Below are 23,752 nucleotides of genomic sequence, written 5' to 3'. Positions count from 1 at the left end.
TTTTTAAGTAGTTTCCTCTCACCATTTCACTTGTTCAATAAGGTATCATTCAGCAGAGGCCGCTCTGTTTGCTCCATAGCAGGTGATTAATAATAACAATAAGATAAAATAAATCTTCCTAAGCCTAGAAGGGAAGTATGAATTTTGAGTTCTTAATCTTTTTACCTCCACAAGAGAACCTTCATCCCTCCACTAATCTGTTTTCTTGAGTTGTGTAGAGAAATGAAGAAACTCAAGAGAACATGCAATATCCCTTTCAAAATATTCCCCTGAAAGTGGTTGTAGACTTTAAAAAAAAAAAAAAACAACACCACTGAAAAAGTGAATTTGGTTGTGTTGGCGGCTCTCTGTACTGGGTCAGTGAAGAGCTGTGTCCGCAGGAGGGGCTGCCAGCGGACCAGCCTGTGTGCGATCCAGCCAAGCAGGGCATTTTGCTTACCTTCGTCCCAAAGCTGATTGCTGTGTATTTAACAAAAGCCCGTTAATAACAATCAAAGGCTCTAATGTGAATAAACAAACTCTTATTCCGAAACCACAAGCAATATTGACTATTGATTCCTTATGGCGGCAAGCTACTGACATGATTATTTGAGTTGCAGTATCTTGGAGATTTCTCCTTGTGCATATTTTGGTGGGAAACCAGATGGCCCCCGTCTTGTGTGGCTGGTGCCATCTCATTTGAGATCCACCCAAAGAACAAGTGCCGTGTAGACATCCCTTCCACTGCTTTGTTAGTACTTTGGCCTATGTCGCCTCATCTCTTTACTGATAACTTTTTGGGAGCATTCTGTTTCCTCAACTTCTGAAAGCCAGCATCATTATTTTAGCACATTTCTTACCTTAGTTTTCAAGTCAGTCTAATTTCATATTAATAGGTACATATGAATGAATGAATTAAAGTGATGTATACGAAGTCTGGAGTGGTGTCTCCTGCCTATAATCTCAGACATGCTAGAGGCTGAGGCAGGCAGATTCCACATTCAAGCCCAGCTTGGGTAATATAGCCAGACCCTATCTCAACATAAGAGGGATGGGAGTGAGATTGAGTGGAAGGGTGCCCATGGGCTTACTCCTCAGAAGATGTCCATAAACGGACATTTTCATAAAGATTTGCATATGAGCCATACAGGTTTACAGTGTGTGTTACAAAAATACGATTTGCAGGGGCTGGGGAGATAGCTCAGTAGAAGAAGCAGTCCTGAGTTCAATCCCTGGTTCCGCCAAAAAAAAAGACAATTTGCTCCAACATGCAAACTGAACGATTTTCACTGTCTCAGCGAATTTGTGCTTGCTGTTTTTTAAATTTGTTTATTATGGAATATGACCTATTTTTTTAAAAAAATGTATTTCAGTACAGGGACTACTGGGTCTCACTGCGCAGATTGGGCTCATAGTAATCCTCCTGTTTCAGCCTCCCAAGCGCAGTGATCACAGGCACATACCACCACGCCCAGTCTTAAGCATGGTCTGGGCAAGTGCTGGTGAGGGCGGGCACAGCACACAAGGGCTCTAACCCCAGTCCCTGTGGCTGTCTAAGCAGGCGCTTTAGTCTGCTAAGCTATTTGGCTAGCCCTGACTTCCTATTTTTTAAGGAAAAAATTCTTGGAAAATTTAGAGTGCCATTAGTGCTTTACATTTAAGAACATGTAAACAAAAGGCATGTATTTATCACAAAGTTTTTTAAACTGGGTGTGCTTGTGAACATTTGTAATCCTAGCACTCAGGAGGCTGAGGCAGGAAGACTGCAGAGAGTTTGGGACCAGCCTGAACTACGTAGCAGGATCCTGTCTCAAAACAAAATTTTAAAATTTAACTGTAAATAAAAATTGGAAAATGAAACTGTGATGAATTATGGCAGAAGCTGAAGAATCAATATCCTAAACTCAAAAAAGAAAAAAAAAAGATCATCTATTATTTAACTCTTGCTTAAATAGTAATGTAGACTTGTTTTCAGTTAGGAGTGCTGAGTCACAGTCACAAGGCACTGAACACATCCCTAGTTTTTTTTTTTTTTGTTTTAATTTTTTTATATTTTTTTGGTAGTACCAGGGATTGAACTCAGGATCTTGCACTTACTTTTTTTTTTGGTGGAACCGGGGATTGAACTCAGGCCCTTGTGCTTGCCAGGGAAGTGCATATTCCACTGAGCCATCTCCCCGGCCCCTAATTTTTAAAATTTGTATCAGTACATGTTTGCAGCACATGAGCGTTAGACTTACTGCAGGGTTGGCAGGAGTCCACAACGCAGCTTGATTCTTCTTACTTTCCCTCCCCTCCCCCTCTCCTTCTCCTATCTCTTGATTTAAGTAAATTGATTCCTCTCTGTCCCCCTCATCCTCTTTTTCCCTCTCCCCCTTCATCCCTGCCTCCTCTGCCTGTGCCTCCCCTCCCTCTCCCTGCCTCCTTTCTCTCTCCTTCCCTCTGACCCTCCCCTTCTCCCCTCTTGCCCCTGCCCTCTCCCTCCCTCTGCTCTTCCCCTCTCAACCTCCTCCCTCTTCCCTTCCCTCCCTCTCCTCCCTCCCTCTCCTGTCCCTCTCCCTCTTTCCTCTTGTTCCTACCCCTCCCTCCCTCCCTCCTTCCCTCCCACTCCCACCGCCTCTCTGTCTCTCTCTCCCTCCTTTTTGTCTTTGTAGTAATAGGAACTGAACAAAGGCTTCTGCATCCCCTCCCCAAGTTATTTTAAAGCCAGCTTCTCACTAAGTCACTTAGTTGCCCAGACTGGGCTTAAAGTTTTGCTTTTCCTGCCTCTGCTTTCCAAGACTACAGTGCAAGCTCTTACTCTAGACTAGACTTGATTTTGTTAGAAATGACTGTGTGGAGTTGTGAGTAGATGATTTTCATTTTAATTCTTTCTTTCCCTGACCCATGCTATGTCCTTTAAGATTTCACTTCCTAGGTGGTTCTTTAACACAGAGATGCTTTACACAAAACTCTGTGTAAAGATCAGGGAGAGAGGCTGTTGCCCAGGTAACCTGGCTGAGGGGAGCACATGCAGGCACCTGCTGCGTGAGCATCTCTCCTCAGGAACTTGACGATGTTAATGCTGGTCCCCAGTCTAAAGAGGGCAATTAACGTATATTGATAATTTTGGTAACTGAAAGGAATTAGTTCAATACTAATTGATATTCTAGCAACTTATTTAGCATTAGTTATTGCCAGATATATTTATTGATTATTTCATATGTATGTAGGCATATTTTTCTGATACGGAAAGTTCTGTTACGGTCTCTTAGAGTGCAGTGGGGAAGAGTAGTGCTAGTCATTTCTAACCCCTTTGAGACAAAATTTAGGAGAGAAAAATGTCCTAAAATATAGTGATTTCTAAGTGCTTAGCACCTGGCCAATGACAGCCCCATTGACCCTTTTAGGGTAAAACAAAGCAAGGGACAAAAACTGAGCAGGGGAAGAGCCAGCTAGCCAACTCAAGCAACATCCCCCAACAGGAAGCGGGGTCCCGGCCCTCCTGTGAGACAGCACGCCAGCGACACCTGAGAGTCTCGTTTTGTGAACAGGTGCTCACTGTCTAGAGCTCCTCCAGGCTCAGCTTGAGGGGATCATAGAAACTAGCTGGAAGCTAGTCACTTCCGGAGTGAAGATGTGCTCTGCCTGGGCGGACCTCCACTCTTCTTGAGAGGGCTGCTAATTGCAGACTCATGTCTTCCATGCTGAAAAGCAAATGAGTGAGTGGTGTTAAGGTAGCCCTTGTGCAGAGTCAGGTTTCTTGAACTATTTTAGGTCCCAGAGCCCCTTTAGCACCTGTAGTTTGAAGTAGACGAATGGTTTATTCTGTCATTGTTGAAACAACTTATCATACTGAATTTTTTGTTTGTATGACCCACTTTGAGAGTATTAAAATAATCTTATCATATAGCTTCTTATACTCTAATCTGAACAAATTACATCTTTGAAATATAAAAGTAGGTTTGATTTAAGACTGCTAAGATTTTTTTTTGTGCAAGTATTAGCGTCTGTTTGAAGAGCGCTTATTTTTCTGTCTGCTTTATCTGTTGATCCGTGATCTTTATGACATGTATCCTGCACGGAACTTACATGGCTATCAGTCCATATGCTTGTCTGTTTATCATTTTTAGTTCTTCATAAAATCCATTGTTTATCAGTATAATTAAAACACATTTGGAAAGTTTTAGATTACGTTTTTGGAGTCTTATAGATGTGTGCAAAAATGAGTAAGAAACTCATTCTGAGACTCCAGATCATTGTTACTTACACAAAGTGCAGACACTTGAGAGGCTGAAAGAAAAAATAAAGATTCCTGATGAGCAGGGATTTTCAGGCTGCAGTGCTGTCAGGGCAGGTTGAGACGGCTGATGAGGAGAGGAGAGGAGAGGTGGCGGGCTGCGCCCATCGCCTCAGAGTGCGGCTCCCTGCGGACCCGCCAGGCTGCGGGCAGCAGTGGGAGGAGGCGTGTGTGGTGCAGCATGCAGTAATTCACAGCCCGGCCAGCTAGAGGTTAAACACCATGACTTTCTAACGTGTTTTCCCCCCAAAGCCAGATAGGTTTACTTTCTTAAGCATAAAAATAAGCAATATATCTTTTCAATAAATCTGCTAGCACGGAAGGGCAGCTGCTAGCCAAACGGGGCTGGATAGGGTTACTTGGAGGAGCTCCGGAGGGCAGCGCTCATGACTCCAGGACCTGGGGAGAGCTCGTTGCAGCTTGTGCTTAGTACATTCCTTGCTATCTTCAGATGTAGTGAAGTATTTTAAATACCATTACTCTGAATTTAAAAAAAAAATACAAAAGCTTATCACCTCCTTCTAAACAATGTCATTTTAAGTCAAACAAAACTAGGACACATCTAGAGCTGAGTGCCTGACGCCTGCCTACACAGTGAGGGTGATTGTCCGTAGGCGTAGGACGGGGCCTTTCTCCTCTGAACTGCATGTCTTCTGTTTTGCAACTGCATGCTTAAAGTTATTGATTATTTTACTCAGTGCAGATGATTTAGTATGTTGCATAGAAAAAGAAGCAATTTTTGTTTTCTTTCTAAGATATGTCTCTCTGTTGAACATTAACATTTGCTTTTATTTCAGCTCGATTTGTATTCTAATAATGGCTAATTGTTATGTTCTAAGCACTTGTTTCTCTTGAATGCTTTAATTAATAGAGAAGCCTATTGCAATAATTTTTTTCTAAAAAAACAAGTCTAGGAATTTTGCTTTTCAGAGTAAGATTTTCTTTTGCTTTTATTTATTTATTTTAAGTTGCCTCTTGGGAAAGTAAGGTTAATGCCATATACAGTACTAGTTTGCATGTGTTCATTTAAATACTAAAAACTGTAGTACTGCTCGACCCATATCTGACTGCTAGGTTTCAATTGACAGCTGAGGATTTGTGACTGGACCGTGAATCAAAACGGCAGGCATTTATACCCCAGTACCGGTGAGGATACATTGGGAATTACTTGGCAAAGGTAACATTTTCATTCTTTCCAACGCTACACTTACATCTAAAAGTTACATGACCTATAGTGTTTGTTTTAAACTAGTTTTACAGACAGTATATGTTGAAATCTTAGTTGTCTTGGCTATACCATCCCTGTTCCCCTTCCCCTCTCCTTTATTTCTTATTTAAGTGCAACATCAAATTAATTTGAGACCACGGCTAACTGATGATTGGAATTTATAAATACTGTCAAATGTTTGATACAGTTCATATTTTTGGTGGGCATGAGGGTGGACTTAGAAAGTTAAATTTTAGGACCTCAAAACAGATTTAGGGAAGATGTTACAACTCTCTGAGTATGAAACCACTGGCGTTTCGTAATATACATTCTCATTTTGCTTCTTCCTTCTCTTGTTAACTGCAAGTCATTTTACATTCATTTATTCCTGTCAGGGAGAAAACACTTGAAAAAAATTGAAGTTAGTGTCTTTAGCTGTTACTCCAACACCCATAAATTCTGGAGTGGGATGATTGCTAGAATCAGTAGCTCAAGAAGGAATTTGGTTTAAAGAGACTTAATTTCTGATTGAATGCTGGTGTGACCCTTCAAAGGTTGCCATTATTTGGTTGATTTAAAAAGTTTTCTAAAACTCCATCGTCAAAACCAGTTCGATATTGGCTCATGTTTTGGTTTTAAGAAACAAGTATTTCTAAGGTAGCTTCATATATGTGTTATTTTAATAAAGAACAGTTGTGTCAAAGTGATAAATAATCAAAATAGGTGGTGTAATCGTGTCGTAAGAGGTAAAAATTTGCAGAAGAGGGCAAGGCAATCCCTTGAATGTAGCAAAGTGGAGCCAGCATGGTTTCCCCGCCCTCCTGTGGTTGTACTTCTTCCTTGGCAGTGCCATACGGGAGAGTTGCAAGGAGCTCTTGGTCTCCACCTTGTTTGATAGAAACTGGTGAAGAGTAATGTTTGAATAAGTGAAATCAATTAAATTCCCACTCTATGTGAGACAGATTTTAAGAAAGTTATTCATATTGTATGTTTTAAAATTCAGTAACTTATTTTAACATTTTAATGATTACATTATGACTTTTTTCCTTTTGAAGATTGAGATATCAGCTTTAAAAATGGATACATTTTCACCTATTGTGACTCCCCCTCCCCCCAAGAAGTATGTATTAGTCTTCTTTTTGGGGAAAAATGCAATACATACTTACAAGAATAAGATAAGCATACTGGAACGATCTGTATCTGTAAATAGTATTAAGGGTTACTAATATGAGTTAAATTCAGTGGAAGTATCTTACTTAAAAAATCTGAATTAATAAGCCTTTTAAAGTTAATTTAGTTGAGTTTGACAACACAATGTTTACATTTTATTTTATTAAATAATCTCATATTCAATGCTCTGCTTATCTGCAAAATGGCTCATGTGTGCGTACAAGCTTGCCGTGCTTTTTAGAATTACAAATCAGATGAAATTACCAATGATTTTAAATGTGCCTCTAGTTGTCTGAACTTCCAGATCTGTTGACTACTGATTGGCATTTACTTAATCTGAAATAGTGTAGCGCCTGTAAAGTACATTAAAAACAAATAATGATGTAAATTATTGGAAATTTAAAATAGAGCTAGTAATTTTTTTTAATCAAAAATTGATACCTCTTAAGCGGAGGAGAGTGGACAATGCGTCACAGAACAGGTAGGCAAAAGAATGTGGTGCCCCAGCGCAGCTCTAGGTTCGTTCCGCTCGTGCTGCCGGGGCCCTTCTTGGCAGCAGGTGTGGCCGTCAATGTGAGGTCTGAGTCAAAAAAGACTCAGAACTGATTAAGATCTCTTTTTCTACTTCTTCCTAGAAGTATTGCTTTTTCTTTGAATTATAAATAATAAATGTAGAATGACCCTAATAATTCAGAAAACTCTTACAAAGGCAGCTTGGCTTTGTTTCTTACCTTTTAATCATGGATCAGAAGACGCACAACTAATGACGCAGGTGTCGCCTGCACATTCCACAGGTGTCTACAGAGTTCCAGTGCTGGGGTGCTGGATGCTGTGGTGGACACAGAAACACATGGCTGCACAATTTAGCTGTTAGGCGTCAGAATAAATATATTCAGCTCAGACAGCAGTTGGCTTTGCTTTGTCACTGTTTTCAAAAGTGGACACGACCCATGTTATATAGCACACCTAAGCCAGGTCTGTGGCACAGGGACTTTATGTATTATTTATACTTTCTTCTCTACAGTTGTTTTTAAATTTAATGGTTTTTTCTGTAGATACTGTATTGAAAAGAAAGCCTTGCTGTCTGCAGCTCTGCCATTTCTAAGAGAGGCCATCCAGAATCTTCAAGGATATGGTTATAGTGCTAGGATCATGTCACTGAGTTGGAAATATCTGCAGCATGTAGGTCTCTCAGCCAGAAAATGAAATAATTTGCCTTCAGCAAGATGAAATAAAGTATCAGCGGTGATCATTATTGTGTCTGTTATTTTTTTGTTTTTGACAACAGGCAATCCCTAGAGACTTTATAGGTGAGAAGGACAAAGCTGAGCGGATGCTCTGGTTTGGCTGGATTTTGCTTGAATCGTTTGCTGTTCACTGTGGCTTCCCTTCCCATGGTTGTCTCCTCTCCTGATTGATCCTGTTGCCCTCTGGAGGGCTTTGCACATCCAGGGTCTCCATGCAGGGCATGGAGAGCAGCAGGGCCTGGGGAGCTGAGCGGGCTCCGTCACCAGAGCTGCACTCCCTGCCTTCCCCTGTGTCCAGTACAGGCACAGTTCCTGCCGAGCCATGGCTGGCTCTCTCGGGAAGGATTTACAGACTTGCAGAGTCGTGTTGGTGGTGTTGCTTCCCGTGTGCCTTGCTCGTGCCTTTGCCCTGCCCTGTGCTTCTCACGTGCAGTGGTTGCACTGTGCAAAAATGAAGTCATCTGCCGAGGCAGAAGGTCAGCGACCCAGCCACGTGGTGCGCTGGCTGAAGGCCTCACCTCTGCTTCAGGGGGATGGGCTCAGCGCGTGGCTGGGTAGCAGGTGACAGATTGCTTGAACGAGGCACTGTTTGTACTGTGTCCTGTTGTGTGGACAGATTATGTTGTTTTTGCCTGTGTGAGTTATGTGGGTATAAACACACAAGGTAGTTCCTCCCCAACTGGCTTTTTTTCTTGAAACTATAGCCAGAACCTTACTGGTGCTATCACATATGAAAGAGCAGTATAATTGAATGAAAAAGAAGCTGGAAGACAGTCCAAGAATAATATAAACATAAGTTATTTTAAAACGTTGGAGTGAATGCTTTATGCAAAAGAGAAACTGGATTTATTGTTGCATTCTCCCCTCTCCCCCTTTACCCCTTTCGGGGAAATGCGAAGCCACAAGTGAGTGGCTGTGTGTCTGATGGCTTCCATAAACAGCGAAGCAGCCTTCAGATGGCTAAAATAAACATGCGCGTGTTACTGAAGGATATGTTTACACAAACCATTTGCTCAGCCTCTGAAATAATGAATAAATGAAGATTTTACTGAAATAATTGGAAGGATTTTTGTGTTTCTGCTGGTGCCATAATTGAATGGCACCAAAGAGACTTTTATCAGCTATTTTCCATGTTACATGTGTTAGCAGTTCCTTTCTGTGAGTTGAATACTTCATTCTGTAGTTACTTTACACATGTTTTTGTAAGAAATTGTCGTTTATTACTGCAATCCTGGAGAGTTTCTTGATTTCCCAAGAGAAATTTAGCAGCCAGTAAAGGTTATTTGGATTTTGCTGGCCAGAAGAGGGAGGGCAGAAAGCGAGCGGCCAGGGCATTTATTTCACGCATAGAACTATTTGCGTGGCTCTGCCCGCAGCCATTTACCATTTTCTTTGCTTTGTTCGTAGCATTTTCTTTGTGAAATGTAAGCTCTCAAAAATTTTATGGTGAATATTTAAACAAAAGTAATTTTCAATGTTGGGTGGCAAATGACACATTGGTATGCACATGTATGTGCTTGTGTGTATCCACAGATAGGTAACATGTCATGTTAAGGCCAGTCTGTATCCTGTCATCAGGTGGAATTAAGAGTTAACTTTCATTTCAGCCTTCGCGTTAGACCCTCCCTGCGAATTCACTAGGTTAGCGTTTCCTGCTCTCACTTTGTTATCTTGACACATAACTAGAGTACAACAGCTGGGTTGTTCCTGCAGTTCCTGGGGGGAGCTTTATCCTCAGAGTGCTGAATTTCCTTTTCAGCTGTTAGCTCTAAAGTGTGTTTAGAATGTTCAACTTTCTCGCCATCATTCAGGACCCCTAGCACTACTCAGGGACTGTGAGAGAAACGCTGATAAGGTAGATGAATGCAAGAATCTTCGGTTCATGACAGAGAATCGCAGAACTGCACAGAGCCGTTGCTTGATAAAAGCTGCTAACCAGCCCTGCTCTGTGTGCGTGAACATTCTCGGGAACAGAATTGCTCTCCATTCTCGTAAAAATCATTTGCACCTGTTACACAATCAAAGCTTAAGACATTACCTTTCTTAGAAATGATATTTTCAGGCCCACAATATCTCCAATTTGGCTGTGGAAAATATATTGGGATTTGTTGTAGTTTTTGGCTAACTTTGCCCATAATAAAGAAAGGTTTGTACAACATGTCGTTTCCTTTTTATCCAGGCAAACTCTTCAGAACACTTCCTAAGAAATTAATTGTATTCCAGCCAGACCTGCATGCTGCCATCCCACAGGAAATGGGTCAGCAATCCATTAAGATGCCATTAGATAATCTAATTTGGAACTTAATCTCTAAATTAACCATGCTCCATACTTGAAGCATACTTGAGAGAAAGAAAAAAAGTTTACGTTTGAATCGATAGGGGAGCCGAAGCGTGAAGAAGGCTGTTTGTTTTTTCTGTAGCTGTGGTCACGTCTCAAGCCGTCTGGTAACCAGGAGAAACCAGACATGATGTAATTCCAGATTGAACTTGAACTTCAGGGACTCGGGGTGGGGGAACAATGGGCCGCAGGAATCAATAATGTCCATTTTCCACATGATTATGTTTGGAGCTTTAAGTTAACCTTTATAGGAGAAGCAGCAGGAATGGCAGTGTGACCAAACTGAGATGATCCAGAGACAAGATGTTACAGGCAAGAAAACAGCTTTTCCCGTGATACTTTCTGAGCTGCACTGCAGATTCCAGCAGGATTAGGAAAGTTCCCGCTCTGCAGTGCAGCGGTGGCCTGCTCAGAGCACTCTTTGTTCGAGTAGGTAGGACAAACTTAATCTTACGCTTCCTGTCGGATGATTTCTGGCAGTGCAACTGGAGAGGGAGGAGCCTGGTTCAGGACGTTTCCAAATGGAAACCTTTCAGATTAACCCTTGCAACCGAAGGCAGCCCCCGAAGCACTTACCTGGTTTGGAGCCCTTCCCTCATGTGAAGCTCTGTGTTTACATGTGCGATGCCCGGAAGGAGTCAGCCGTGGGCGGTGGATGTCATACTCCTCAGCTTACCATTTTTTAGCCTCATGTTTGCTAGTTCTGTGAGTGGGGTATTGTGAATTTTTAATCATATTTAAATAACATGAATAAATACAAACAATTATAAAAGAAAACAGGCAAAAGCTCATTGAAGTTTAAGAAACAAGCATGCAAGTGTATTCAGAGATCCAGTTATACTATTTTGTTCACTTTGTTTTACGAGGAGGAAAATTTTGCACACATATCAAAGAATAAAGGCCTTTGTAATTTTATAGTTCAGAATTTTGATGCAAATTCTATTGTTAGAGACAAAATTCTGCAAATAGTGATTGTTGCTTTTAAATGAAAATGAGTAGTGAAAGACTCATTGTTTTTTGGAAAACTTCCATTTTTCTTTGAGTATGATTTTTATTGGTGAGAGGCATCATCTCAAAAGCACCATTTTTCATAGGGAATTTTGTCTGTTGTTGAAGAATCACAAATGCACAGAAGTGGGCAAGAGCACTGGTAACAGTAACACTGAAAGAGCTGGGTGGGAGGCGTCCAGGCTGGGGCGGGTTGGTGTCCGCGTGGGCGTCTGCCCTGGTGTGTGTGTACTGAGGACAGCGAGGAAACAAGTAGCGCGGCCTGATAATTGTATGGAGTTTTAATGGGACAAAGCTTCCCTGGCGCCCTAAATTGTTACTTATGTGTGTGTGTGTGCTATAAGTAATTTATACTTAGTTATCTCCATGTTAATCGTCTTCCATTTTTAGCTCCAAAGTATGAAAAAGACCAAATACATATTTTTTTTTTTTTAAAAAAAAACATACTTAATTTGGCTTGTTGAGGTCTGAAAGAGCCTTTTTTTAGTTCTTACTCTATGAGAAATAAATTTTGTTGCTTTTAAATCTATAGATTGCCTTGTTGAGGGTCTTCTAGGATTACGTAAAAGCTTTCTCTGACGAGAGTAGAGTAATTGTAATGAGTACCTTTAATACTGAGCTTGAATGGATTCCTATAGAATGGCTTTTCCTGCCTGCACTCTTCATTAGATTAAATATTTCACTGGCATATGCCATTATTTTACTTAGCGAAAACTAGCACTCACGCATGATAAAGTTAATCCTCAATCCAGCATGCCCCAATTACAAAATACATCTGAAACAATTGAATATAAACTAATGAGATTTGATGGCCTATCATTTGGATATGTTATTTTCAAAACTGTCGGTCCCAAAGGAGTAGCAATAAAGAAGGCTATTTACCTACTTAGTTAAAAAACAAATACATTTCTCTTTCATTACGATGAAGTACTGTTGCTCGTCGTTAGAGCAATTCCACAAGCCACCTGCAGTTCATGGAACGCCGTGTTTCCCAGAGAGCCCACTAGAGTACTGTGCAGAGCAGGTAAGAGCCAGCTAGGGAGCTTTCTAATACAAATTATCACAAATAGTAATAATCATTAGAAATCATCTTGCATGCAGATAGGATCGTTGCGATGGCAATAATGACCCTTAAAAATGGGAAAAATAAATCGAAGAAACCCTACACTTGTATAAAGCACTTTGCATGTCTTATTTTCAGTCTGACACTATCCGCACAGGAACTCAGAACCAAACCATTGACCTGGAGCCACACGTGTACCTATATTTTAAAAAGGTGCATATTGCACTTGGCTGAAAAGCGCCTGAAAATGGATGTACAAAATGCAGTCACTTTTGCTGGGGTTTGGGCTCAAGAGTTGGGCTTCATGGAAGTTCAGCGTGTCTAATTGATACGGGCCCTAACTCACTGGTGCTCTGCTGTAGTTCTGTTACAGTACAAATTCTACTCCAGTGAAAAAAACAGTAAAGTGCTTTCACAAAAGAGGAGTTAAAGCATATGGGTAAAAAGGTGGTTGCCAAGACCGTACTGCTGGAGCTCACTTCCTGCCGCGGCCCTTCCAGAGCATCAGGGGGTGGACCAGATGCTTGGACTTCTTAGCTGCCTTTTCTCACCTGTAAACCAAATACGGTGAGCACACTCGCTCCTAGGTTTGTTGTGAGAATTAAAGGCCTTATGGTAGATCACTCACACAGCACAGCGCCTGGCAAATAGTGCAGACTACAGAAGTGCTGGCAACCGGTGCTCTAGTGTATTTAATATCTTTTTCTTTTCTTTTTTTTTTTTTTTTTTTTTTTTTTTTTTTTTTTTTTTTTTTTTTTTTTTTTTTTTTTTTTTTTTTGGTTCAGATACATTAAATGCTACTGTTGTTGTTTTTGTTTTGCAATACTGGTGATTAAACTCAGGATCCTGCGCTTACCAGGCAAGCGCTTATTCTACTGAGCTCTCACTGGCCCAAAAACTACTGTTTATTCCTTCCTTAAGTCTGAATGAGCATTTTTTTCACAGCACAGAGTCTGCAGCATGTGTGTTACATCGAAGTAAGAAACCAGTCCAAAACATACACATCTGCAACCCAAGACAGGCTGGTTTCTAACGCAATAGTAGTTAAGTACCAATTAATAACCCACACTTGATTTTTCAAAAACATCTTTGACTTTTCTGAAAAGACCTTTTTTATTGTACATTTGTGGAGAGATAACTAAAACCTGTGTGCTAATGTGCCAATAAAATTAGAGTATTTAGCCAAAGGAGTAGTAAAAACTCGCCTTCTTGGAAGCCCATGAGGAGGAATTAAGAGGGCACGTCCTTCTGTTAAGTTACTTGCTATATTACTCATGCTTTCTGGACCTTTGCTTATTCTTTATCACTGTCTACCAATAATGTGCCTACTGGTACAGTTAAGTATCTATGAATATATACCATCTTTCGCACTTTGTTCCTAAATGTATTTTTAAGCTTCCTACAAGAGCACTTGCAATCTTTGAAGGAAATGCAGTATATAAAATCTGAATGGGCAACATTAATGTTCCTCTGAAAAGTACTGGTATACTAAATACTCTGACATTTTACAGACTGACAAATGGAATGCCCAGTTCATCATCAGATGAACACTAGGTAGTGATAAATGGATTTTGCCAATCTTCAAATAGCTTTTTGTTTTAATTACCTGGAAGCAATAGGTGAAGACAAAACTTGGGCTTCTGGCTCCATTTAATGACTTCATGCATTTATTTGGCTCTTTATGGTTCTTGACCAATTGTGTTAGAAGCTGAGGAACCAATTGTTTTGGCTTCAGAGATACAGACAGGGAATGCATACTTCAGAAAGCGTAGCTATTGTGTGTTAGCTGCCACAGCCAACTTTCTCTTTTCACTGATTGGTAGACTGTTGACTTCTTAGATACAAGGCCAACTGTTGTATCCACTGGATCCAGAAATCCATGGATCAGCTACCATTTTTAAAGGAGTAAGTGGGCAGTTTCTTCCTTCTTAGGCCTCTTCGTGCTGTTTCACTAGTAGAACTTCAGCTAGGTTTGTCTCCAGGGGAGCTCAGGCTGCTTGGCCGTGCAGCCAGCCTCACGTTCAGCACAGAACTCTCTTCGGCAACATTAGCTAGGCTAGGATCCAGCTTGTGGCAGGCACGGGAGATTTATTGTCTCCTGAAGCAAACATATTTTGCTTTGAGAAAGTTGTTCAAAGAGTGGGCCATTCCTAGGAAGACAGTATAATGGTAAAATGGCCGTGAGAATCGGAGTGAACTGAGTTGTTATATCTGAAAGCCACACAGAGGGCTTTGGGCAAGTAAGTTCAATTTCTTTGTGAACTAGCTATTTTTAAGAGTTCATTGAGAGGATTAAGTGCTGATCCATACATAGAGTACCAACATGGCATTCTGCTCCAAAGGACTCATTGCATGCTTATCCCTTTGTGCTAATTCTATCCATCCGAATCGTACAGAAGTTAGAACTTCTTTCCAACTCAACTGCCATGTCTTTTCTGTTATCTTTACACTGTACCTTAAATAATGTAATTTGGTAAAATTCTTCAATAAAATAATGCCTTTGATTTTATTTCTCTTCAAGAGAGATGTCTAGAAGAAACACAGTGTTTCTCAGAGGTAGTCTTAATAGCAAAAAATAAATGACCATCATCTGCCATTAATGTATATTTAAGATAAAATAATTTATATTTGGAGGGGCCCACATCATACATTTGCTCAAAATAATGTGGGAATATTCCCCAAAGTATGAAACATGTTATTTTGGGGATTTTGATTTAGTTCTATGTATTTTATTCACGATGACATATACTTCATTATATACATAGAGTGGAAGGTGTTAAGGTTCCACCAAAATCTTTGTGCTTTATGGTCCATGTATATGATACAGAGGTATATTATGTGCTTGTGGTCAGTATAGAGTTTATAAATATGTTCCTTCACCTTTGATTATCTTTAGTTTGCCTAAAAGAAAGGTGATTTGACATTGGAAAATTAATGACAACAAAGCAAATATGAATTTCAAGTTACATTGCTGGAGTTACATCTAATGCTGGGTATTTTCAAGTCCTTTCAGTCCCATTCTCGAGCTCTTACTAGAGAGTGTACATTGTTGGATAGACCAAGTATGCTCTTTCTCATATAATTTTCATTTTGTTTTAAATTAAAACCATTAAGTATTTTATATGCAACTAATTTATATGTATATGCATTTATTTTATCCATGCGTATAATTATTGAAAGAGTTAGATAGGTAAAAGCACTGTTACATTTTTATTTGAATCCCTATGCAATTTTAGATACTGTATTTTTAATATTCAGCCATCTAGATTATTTTGTTTGTTTAAATGTTTTCCTTATGTTGTTTTCAGAGACCTTGAATTGGCTTTACCAGGCCTGTTTTCAATGGGGCTGCCAAAAATTTCTGTAACATGTCTGTGCCTGATAGTTCTGAGCTTAGCCCAGACTGGCAGCTGGAGCGTGCAGCGCCCATCTGCGGGTCTGCACCAGGCTACTGCATGAGCCTTCCTTCCCTCCAGAGGTTCATAGATAGTCTTGACAAATACACCATGCACTGCAGTTTTGCCATGGTCATTAGGTAGGGTGCATGTTTTAAAATGTTTAAAGAAATGTCTAAACTCAATTTTTGAGGCATTCTACAGGATGAGCCTTTGTAGTGACTGGCATCAAATTGTTTTTATTGAGAATTTTCTAAAGGTTGATAATACGTGTGTCCTAAAGAACCAAGAGAGCAGTTACAAAACGCACCCCGAGTTTCTGTCTCTTTTTGGCTAAGATTTGGTAGATCTGTCCTTCACACTGATTTTTCAATCATTAAAATATACTTTATACTCCTAAGTGATTTAGTCTCTAAATAAGCTGTGAGCCTGTCTGTTTTGGGTTTTTTATTTTTCAAAGTAATTTGGTTATTGTTTGTGCTGTTTTATGGTCATTGATTATGTTGAGCCAGTCTTTTGGCTTTTGCTGCTATTCTTTAAGTTAAAAATAATGGATGCTTTTTTGTGATTTATTTCTTTATGAAGAAATAAATAACATTGGATTAGCTTGACTTGGTAAGGATAGGTAAAAGTAGGTTGTTTTCTCCGTGGAGTTCACCTTTCAGTCAGTAAGATAAGTGTGGATAATAAATAATTACGATTGAAAGTGCTGTGCTGTGGTAGGGCCACAGGCAGGTGCAGCAGCAGCACAGGTGAGGGACACAAGCTTGTTGTGTTGCGTGGCCTTGTTCTCAGTGGTGCAGTCTCGGTGGTTGCTGAAGATGTGCGTGGGAAGAGAGACGTGAGAGTGGTGGGGTCTCTCGAGGAAGCTGTCAATAAAAGTATTCTTATTCTCGAAAGTTACTATTTTTTCATCAGATAGTAACTTTTTTAGTTGAAGATAATTATTCGTGCATAATAAAAATTTTGGTGCTAAGTATCTTTTCGTGAGTATGTGTATTTGTGGGCAAAAGCTTTTTAAAAATACATAGTTGTGTGTGACTTGGAGCAGTTAATTGATTTATGTACCATTATTGACTATTCACTATGGGCTAGGTCCTGTGCCACATGATTTCCCCAAAAGAGAGGTGGTCTTTGTTGTCATGGAGTTTGTAACCTAGATATAAAATCTCTTACATAAAAAAGCTCATTATGATGTTTTCTATTTAAGTATGTCAGAAATACTTACTTAGGTAACAATAAGCCACATTTTGTTTAGAGGTATTACCAGAGGAAAAATGTCATATGCCAAGGTTTCTTTTACTCAAAAAAGTTTCCTTCAGATTAATAGCCTATGAAGTTTTTGTATATTTGGAATTTAAACGTGTCCAAGTAAATATATGTAGATTGATAGTTACAAAACTATCCATCTTGCCTTATGGTCTCACAAGTCAAGTGAAGGATACTAAATTAAATATAAAATGTTGGAAGTCTATTTCTATGCTAAGCCATGACTAAACTGAGTACAGAATTGTCTATTTGATATTTTCTTGGTTCATAATTATTTACGCAGCTGTTATGTCGCTGCCTTTCATTGCCAGTTGAGTATTGATGTCAGCGATGCCTCAGATGAGGTGCACCCCACCATGTATGGTGCACGTGATCGTGGTCTGTAGGTCTGGCATTACTTTCCTCTGTACAGTATTTCTTTTATGAAAGGTTATGCCAGAAGCAAGTACAGAGCTGTTTTGCACTTTTTAAACACTGCTCCAATTCTGACAGAGGGCAGAGGCTGATGAGAGAGGCAGGCGGCCCGACCCAGCCCCCGCGGTTCAGAGCTGCTCGGAGGCTGTGTCACACCGGGGCGCAGGGCAGGAAGCAGGTTTCTGTTGGCAGCTGATGTAAGAACATGTGAATTGAGAGGAAAGCAGCGATTCTATCTGAGAAAGAGGACAAAAACAAAAACAAGAAACCAGTAGCTGTAGAGATCTTTGCAGTCTCCCATGTTTTCTTAAAGTGGATATTCTGTAGGAAACCACAGCAACAGAACTTCTGTTTGGTTCTGAATTTTGTATTTGGTTAGTAAAGTCTTCTCGATGAAGATATGTTTGATTATTAGGTATTCAGATTGCATATTATGTACATACCTGACTGAAAAGCAAATTCTTTATGTGAGAGGAAAGTAAATATACTTTTCAATTTTGCTCAATCTTATAGGCAAGTAAAAAATGGAAATTTATTGTATCACTGGATTGCTGTTAAGTTAAAAGATCAAACCGGATCAGTACACTCTAACTGGCAAGCTGCGGTGTATTGGTGTAACTGTAGGCTGACGCTTCGCTAATGGATCAGCTATTTTAGGAAGAAATTGAGGCTGGTGGCACATGCTTATAACCCAAGCAGTCTTGGGAGGCTGAGGCAGGAGGATTATGGGTTTGAGCCCAACCTGGGCAAATTAGCAGTTCAGGGGAGTCTGCCTCAAAAAAAAAAAAAAAAAAAAAAAAAACAGATTGGAGGCGTAGCTTAGCGTGACAATTCTGGGTTCAATCCCTGGTAATGGGGGAAAAAAAGAAAAAGTAGAAGGAGTATCAGAGTTCAGCACAGTGTATGTTTCACTCCAGGGTTTTCTGCTTCACTTTTTTTTCATGAAAAAAAGATCATATATTTTACGTATGTAGGTATAATATATAGATGCCTTATAGTATTATACAGACTGTAGTATGTAGGGATCATGTAAATTTTGGCATGTTTTTCTCATGTTAGACATGTTATCTTGATTTTGAAAAACAAACGTGTAATAGTAATTTAATGCATCTGAAGTTTATATTCCCAACACTGTCGTATATTTTAACGCTGTGTTTTCTCTCTTTTTTTCCTCCCCTCCCTGCTGCCCCTTTCCTCTCAACAGTCCTGGTACCTGGGCTAGCTTGGTTCCTTTCCAAGTGTCAAATAGGACACCCATCCTACCGGCAAATGTCCAAAATTATGGTTTGAACATAATTGGAGAACCTTTCCTTCAAGCAGAAACGAGCAACTGAGGGAAAAAGAAATACAACAGTAGTTTTAAAAAATTAAAAAAAAAAAAAAAAGGAAACGAGGAAGACTGGACAAAACAAAGGGAGAAAGGAAAGCAACTGAAGAAAGAAGACGGTAGACCAGCAGTCGAAGCACTTACAATCACTAATCCCTTAAGGTTGGAAGTATAATGACATTAAAAGGGTCGATGATATTTCACTGATGGTAGAGCGCAGCCCTGCAGCGTGGCCTTTGTTACACGAAGTCCGCTGGGAAATAGATGTTCTGTCTCGATGACAATATATTTTAACTGACTTTCTAGATGCCTTAATATTTGCATGATAAGCTAGTTTTCTTGGTTTAGTATTCTCGTTGTTTACGCATGGAATCACCATTCCTGGTTATCTCACCAACGAGGCTGGGGCGGCGTCAGGTGCTGGCCGCAGAGCCATGGGCCAGCCATCCTTGAGCACTCTCATTTCTCAAAGTTAAAAAAATATATATATATGAAATCTCTGTAGCCTTTAGTGATCAGTACAAATCTATTACATTTTGGCCCTTAACCCAGCCTTTTCCAGTGTGTAACCCAGTTCGAAATCTTAAAAAAGACAGAAAAGGTAAAAAAAGAAAAAAAAAATTTAAAAAAAGGAAAAAAGGAAAAAAAAAAAACAAAACAGTTTCAACTCAAAGGCTCTATGGAAGAAATGCCTCTACGTAGGTGAAGCGCCATCTCCGCATGCAACAGTAAAACTTAATATAATGTTTTCCCCACAAAAGAAACACTTAACAGAGGCAAGTGCAATTTATAAATTTATATCTAAAGGGGAATCATGATTATAAGTCCTTCAGCCCTTGGACTCTAAATTGAGGGGATTAAAAAGAAGTTAAAATAATTTTGAACAAATTTATTTTCCCCTCAGTTTTTGAGGGCATTTAAAAAGGCATTAAATCAAGACAAATCATGTGCTTGAGAAAAAAAAAATTAATGAAAACACAGCACTTATGTTGGTTTAGCTGCAGCCTCCTTGGAGGTAGAATTTATTTATTTAAAATTACTGGTTGCATCAAGAACCCATAGGGTGTACAAAGGTTCTACAAAATCTGCATTCTAGAGACAAAAGAGGCAGGCAAATCCATGTCACAAGGGTAAAGCTTACAGTTTACAAACTGGGAATGCCAGGGTGTAGGATATTTTTTAAAAAGGAAAAAAAAAATGCACTCTTGAGAAAACAAATGTAATGAGGGTGCTGAAAACTTGCATGGTGCTTTCAGACATTAGCCTTGTTCAACCAATTCCTTGTATTGACAGATACATAGTGTGCATGGGCAGACACATTTTGCCTCTATGTCTCTTAAAATTTTAATTAAAAATACTCTCTCCAGTAATCCTAATTTGCACGAAGACATAACGTCCACATCACGTGCCTTGCCTTGAAGTCTAAAAAACAAAAAACATAAAAAAACAAAAAGTGACATCACTACACTTGTTTTGCTGCATTTATTATCATTTTAAATCTTTACCATTTTTATGACAAAATATTTTGTACTCCAGACGAAGAAAAATGTGTGACATCATGGATTTTTTAGACAGTTATACCTTTATCTCACATTTATAAAGCATATCATGGCTGTGTATAGTTGCCGCTTAAAAATTGTAATCGACCAGCAATATTTTCAGTATTTTGGTGTTTTTTCTATTAACCTTTCATGTTTTTCATCTTCCAATTAATATTGGGGGGAGGGGTTTCAAATTTATACGAATTATGCAATACCAAGTTTTGCCTATGTAGGTAGTGCTTTTAGCTGTATTGGTTATTATAGGTAAGTACACAGATTTTTAAAAAAAATAATTATGCTTTTTTGTTTGTTTGTTTGTTTTAATTGACCAAAGTGGGCACTGCTATTTTTGCAGCGTGATGAGGTCCTTTTGTGTACTGAGAGATGGACAGGGGATTTTTTTTAATATACATATATATATTCTGGGGTGGGTGGGAGGATTTTTAACACTTTACAGTGTAGCTGTGAAGCAGTGCACCCTGGGATGGGCCCGAGCTGCAAAGCGACTGTTCTGCCTACTGTGACGAGCTTCAACTTACGCAGGTTCCCCCCCTCATGTCCTACCTGGGGTGCAAGCTGAACTTACTTCTGGCTTTCAGAGCAACAGAATAGTAAGAAAGCAGACATTACAGATTCTCCCGGAGGCAGATGTGGCTTAGAAGAAAAACTGTCCTAGTTGAATGTGGTGGTAGTTTTTCTTGGAAGTTGCGGATCCGCAGCGGAGAGTGAGCCTGTCTCCTGCTTGGCGAATGCGCTTGTTAGGAAGCCCGGAGAGCTGATCCTGGACATTTCACACGTGGGGCTTCAACACAGGAATATGCTTTCTCCTACCAAACACTTAGACCAACTGGAAGGAGTGCTTCCGTGGCCCTTCCCCTCCACCCCCTTGCCCTAGTTCCTCATTTATTAATGACAAAAACCATATTAAGAATATGATTTACCTGTGACTTACTACTTCCAATGAATAGCAGTGCGCTTCCGTTTCTTCCGGTATCCAGCAGATTGAATGGAAGGTTGCTATTGCTGAATGTATTTGGACTGATAGATTAAAATCAAAGTTCAGTTTTTAAGGAACAGAGTAAATAGATAAATCTTTTTGTTTTTAATTTTACCTGCCCTTTTAAACTGAAAACTAGAACAGAGAGAATATAGAATTTTAAGAAGTTAATTTTCCTGTGGATGAATTAAGCCTATTAGATACTGATGGGATGTTTTTCAAAGGGTGGTACCTCAAATATATATTTGATTTAGTGGCTCCTGAGGGTAGGAGGGTGAACGGAGGCTGCCGTGTTTTGTCCTTTCTCCCCTCTCCCAGCCCCCTTTCGTGAATTCGCTGTTAGAGGGAATATTCCACAATTGGTGGTACATGGTAGGCTGTCATAAGGAGTCCCTGGCTCCCTTCCCCAGACCATTGCCTGATGCACAAACTCTCAGTTGTTCTACTTCAGAACAGCGCGTATGAGCTGCAGAATGACTTGTGCTTAGCGCGTTCGCTCTGCGAGCCCAAACACTGAATAGCAAGGCGGGATCCTAGCGGCCCAGGTCCAGAGGAAGCCCAGCCATTTCTGTGACACTTGCCCCCTGCAAGCCAGCCACCTGGGCCGAGCCCTCGGTGCCCCTGACCTACTAAGGAGCACCTCGACCTCACAGGACACGCAGTATTCTTTGCAGGCAGGCTCACCACCTTGCCTCTGCAGCGAGTGAGCAGTTCTAGCTTGACCAAGCGATGCTCCATGGTATTCCTGCCTGCGTCTCGACTCTGAAGGCCTAGTGCCAGTGTTGCTTTACTTTTAAATCCATTTTTTTCTCACTTCCTTTTGAATTAAAACTGTTGAAAATACTACTATATAATCTCAAGTCCACTGTTTGGCCTCCTCCTCTCTTACCAGGAAGTATATTCTGACGAAGGGCCCCACTTTTGCAGATCTTGCACGCCCCTCCCTTACCCAGAACTGCAGGGCTTCCGCTGGTGAAGGGCACCCAAGGGCACCCGTGGGTCGTGGTACTGGCCAGCCTCCGTTGCTTTGCTTTGCAGCCCAGCCCTCAGTGCCTCTGCAGCATGTTCCTCCTGGAGTGATGTGAGCGTTCGAGGCTTGGCTAAGGAGAAAGGAAGGAAGGAAGGAAAGGCAGTGAAGGAGACTGTACATAAAGACATGGCAGAAATCTTAATTATAGCAATATAGTTGTCGGGTGATTTTCGGGTGGGCAGCTCCACTAAACAGTATGTGAATGAATCTGAAGCTGCGAGTAGCAGGAAGAGCGGGAGGTCTTCTTAACGAACCGCCTACCTTGTAGACAGTAATTTGTACACTGTATAGTTTTGTTAAGAATTTTTTTTAAATTAAAATTCCCATGTTTGTAAAGCTAACTTTTTAACAATTATAATGGAACTATATGTTGTTTCCATTTTTAAAGTAAACAAGAATATTCCTTGTTTAGAGGCTGGACTTGAGTTAAAACTCTCCAGGCTCTTAAGTTATGTATTAAAAAAAAAATCTGTCCATGTTAGGAGTTATTTCAGATTCCTGTGCTTGAAAAGCATAGGATACTAATCCTTTAAAAAAGTGTAAATGGAGAAAAGTTATATTTTATGAAGGTTATTTTGTTGTATTTAGTATTGGAAAAGTTGGTTTTCAGAGCATTTCAGAATGTTGGAAGCACCACTGTCTTTTTATTAGTATATAAGGCCTTTAGCAGAAGTTTTTGTGATTGTTACGTGATGGTATTTAAGGTTAAGTTTCACAGAGCATTCAGGATAGGCAGAAAACGAAATTAGTGCTGTGTCTCACATAACGTGTCCTCAGGGAGCAGAATCTTGGATTTGTGGCTTGTAGCTTCATAAGGACTCAACAAAAGAGATTGCACAGGGCCATCTCAGCAGCGTGACAGCAGGACATGTTTTCCACCTGGACTCGGATTCTATGACGTGTGAAACAGTGAAGGCTGCGGAAGGTTATCCCGTATTCAGTGTACAGTGTTCGTTCTTGATGAAGCAACTCTACAATATTGCTGGCAGATAGGCCCCGAGCATGACGTTCAGTACAGTTTACATGTTCCTGTCAAGGTCTTTTGTTAATACTAACCAGCTGCATGCTTCCTGGACTTTAAGAAATTGGTTTCTATAGAAAACTTTTTTTGTTAATGTGCAGGCTATTCAAGTTCAATAATAAAAGCTCAAAATTGAATGTTGTACTCCATGCTGAAGGAGCTGAAAGCTGCCTTCTTCATATTTTGCACTTTCCGGTAGTTCCCCTGTTTTTTCTAATTCCTTAAAATTGTGTGGGTGGAGTGGAGCCCTGCAGTTGGGGGTAACATGGACCACTGATTTTGCCCTTTGACCCTGCACAATGACCTTTGCATCAGCCAAACTCATTGCCATGACAACTCTTTGTACTGTGTCTGTGCCACAGAGCTGTTGGTTACATTGTTAATAGCACAGGGGACAAGTTGGAGACGGTCAATTTTTACATTTTTTGTTGCAATTTTTTTCTTCAATGGTTGTAAGTAGTTTTTTT

The 23,752-nt window shown here is 40.1% G+C and overlaps 1 protein-coding gene across 7 annotated transcripts in view; it reads left to right on the top strand.

Moving 5' to 3' along the window:
* Positions 1–23,477, top strand: part of Nfib (nuclear factor I B) — a 213,224-nt gene extending 189,747 nt beyond the window's left edge. For 4 of the 7 annotated variants that reach the window (XM_004631712.3, XM_004631711.3, XM_004631714.3 and 1 more), the window contains 2 exons: positions 5,347–5,435; positions 18,574–23,477. In XM_004631712.3, the coding sequence (XP_004631769.1) occupies positions 5,347–5,435; positions 18,574–18,703 (219 nt within the window). In that variant the 3' untranslated portion in view covers positions 18,704–23,477. The remainder of the gene's footprint in view (positions 1–5,346; positions 5,436–18,573) is intronic. The other 3 variants (XM_023715839.1, XM_004631713.3, XM_004631715.3) reach the window with 2 other exon arrangements.
* Positions 23,478–23,752: the final 275 nt, after the last annotated feature.

This window comes from Octodon degus, unplaced genomic scaffold (assembly GCF_000260255.1).
Source record: "Octodon degus isolate 3935 unplaced genomic scaffold, OctDeg1.0 scaffold00044, whole genome shotgun sequence".
Classification (NCBI taxonomy): Eukaryota; Metazoa; Chordata; class Mammalia; order Rodentia; family Octodontidae; genus Octodon; species Octodon degus.
This window is presented reverse-complemented; position numbering and strand designations above follow the sequence as displayed.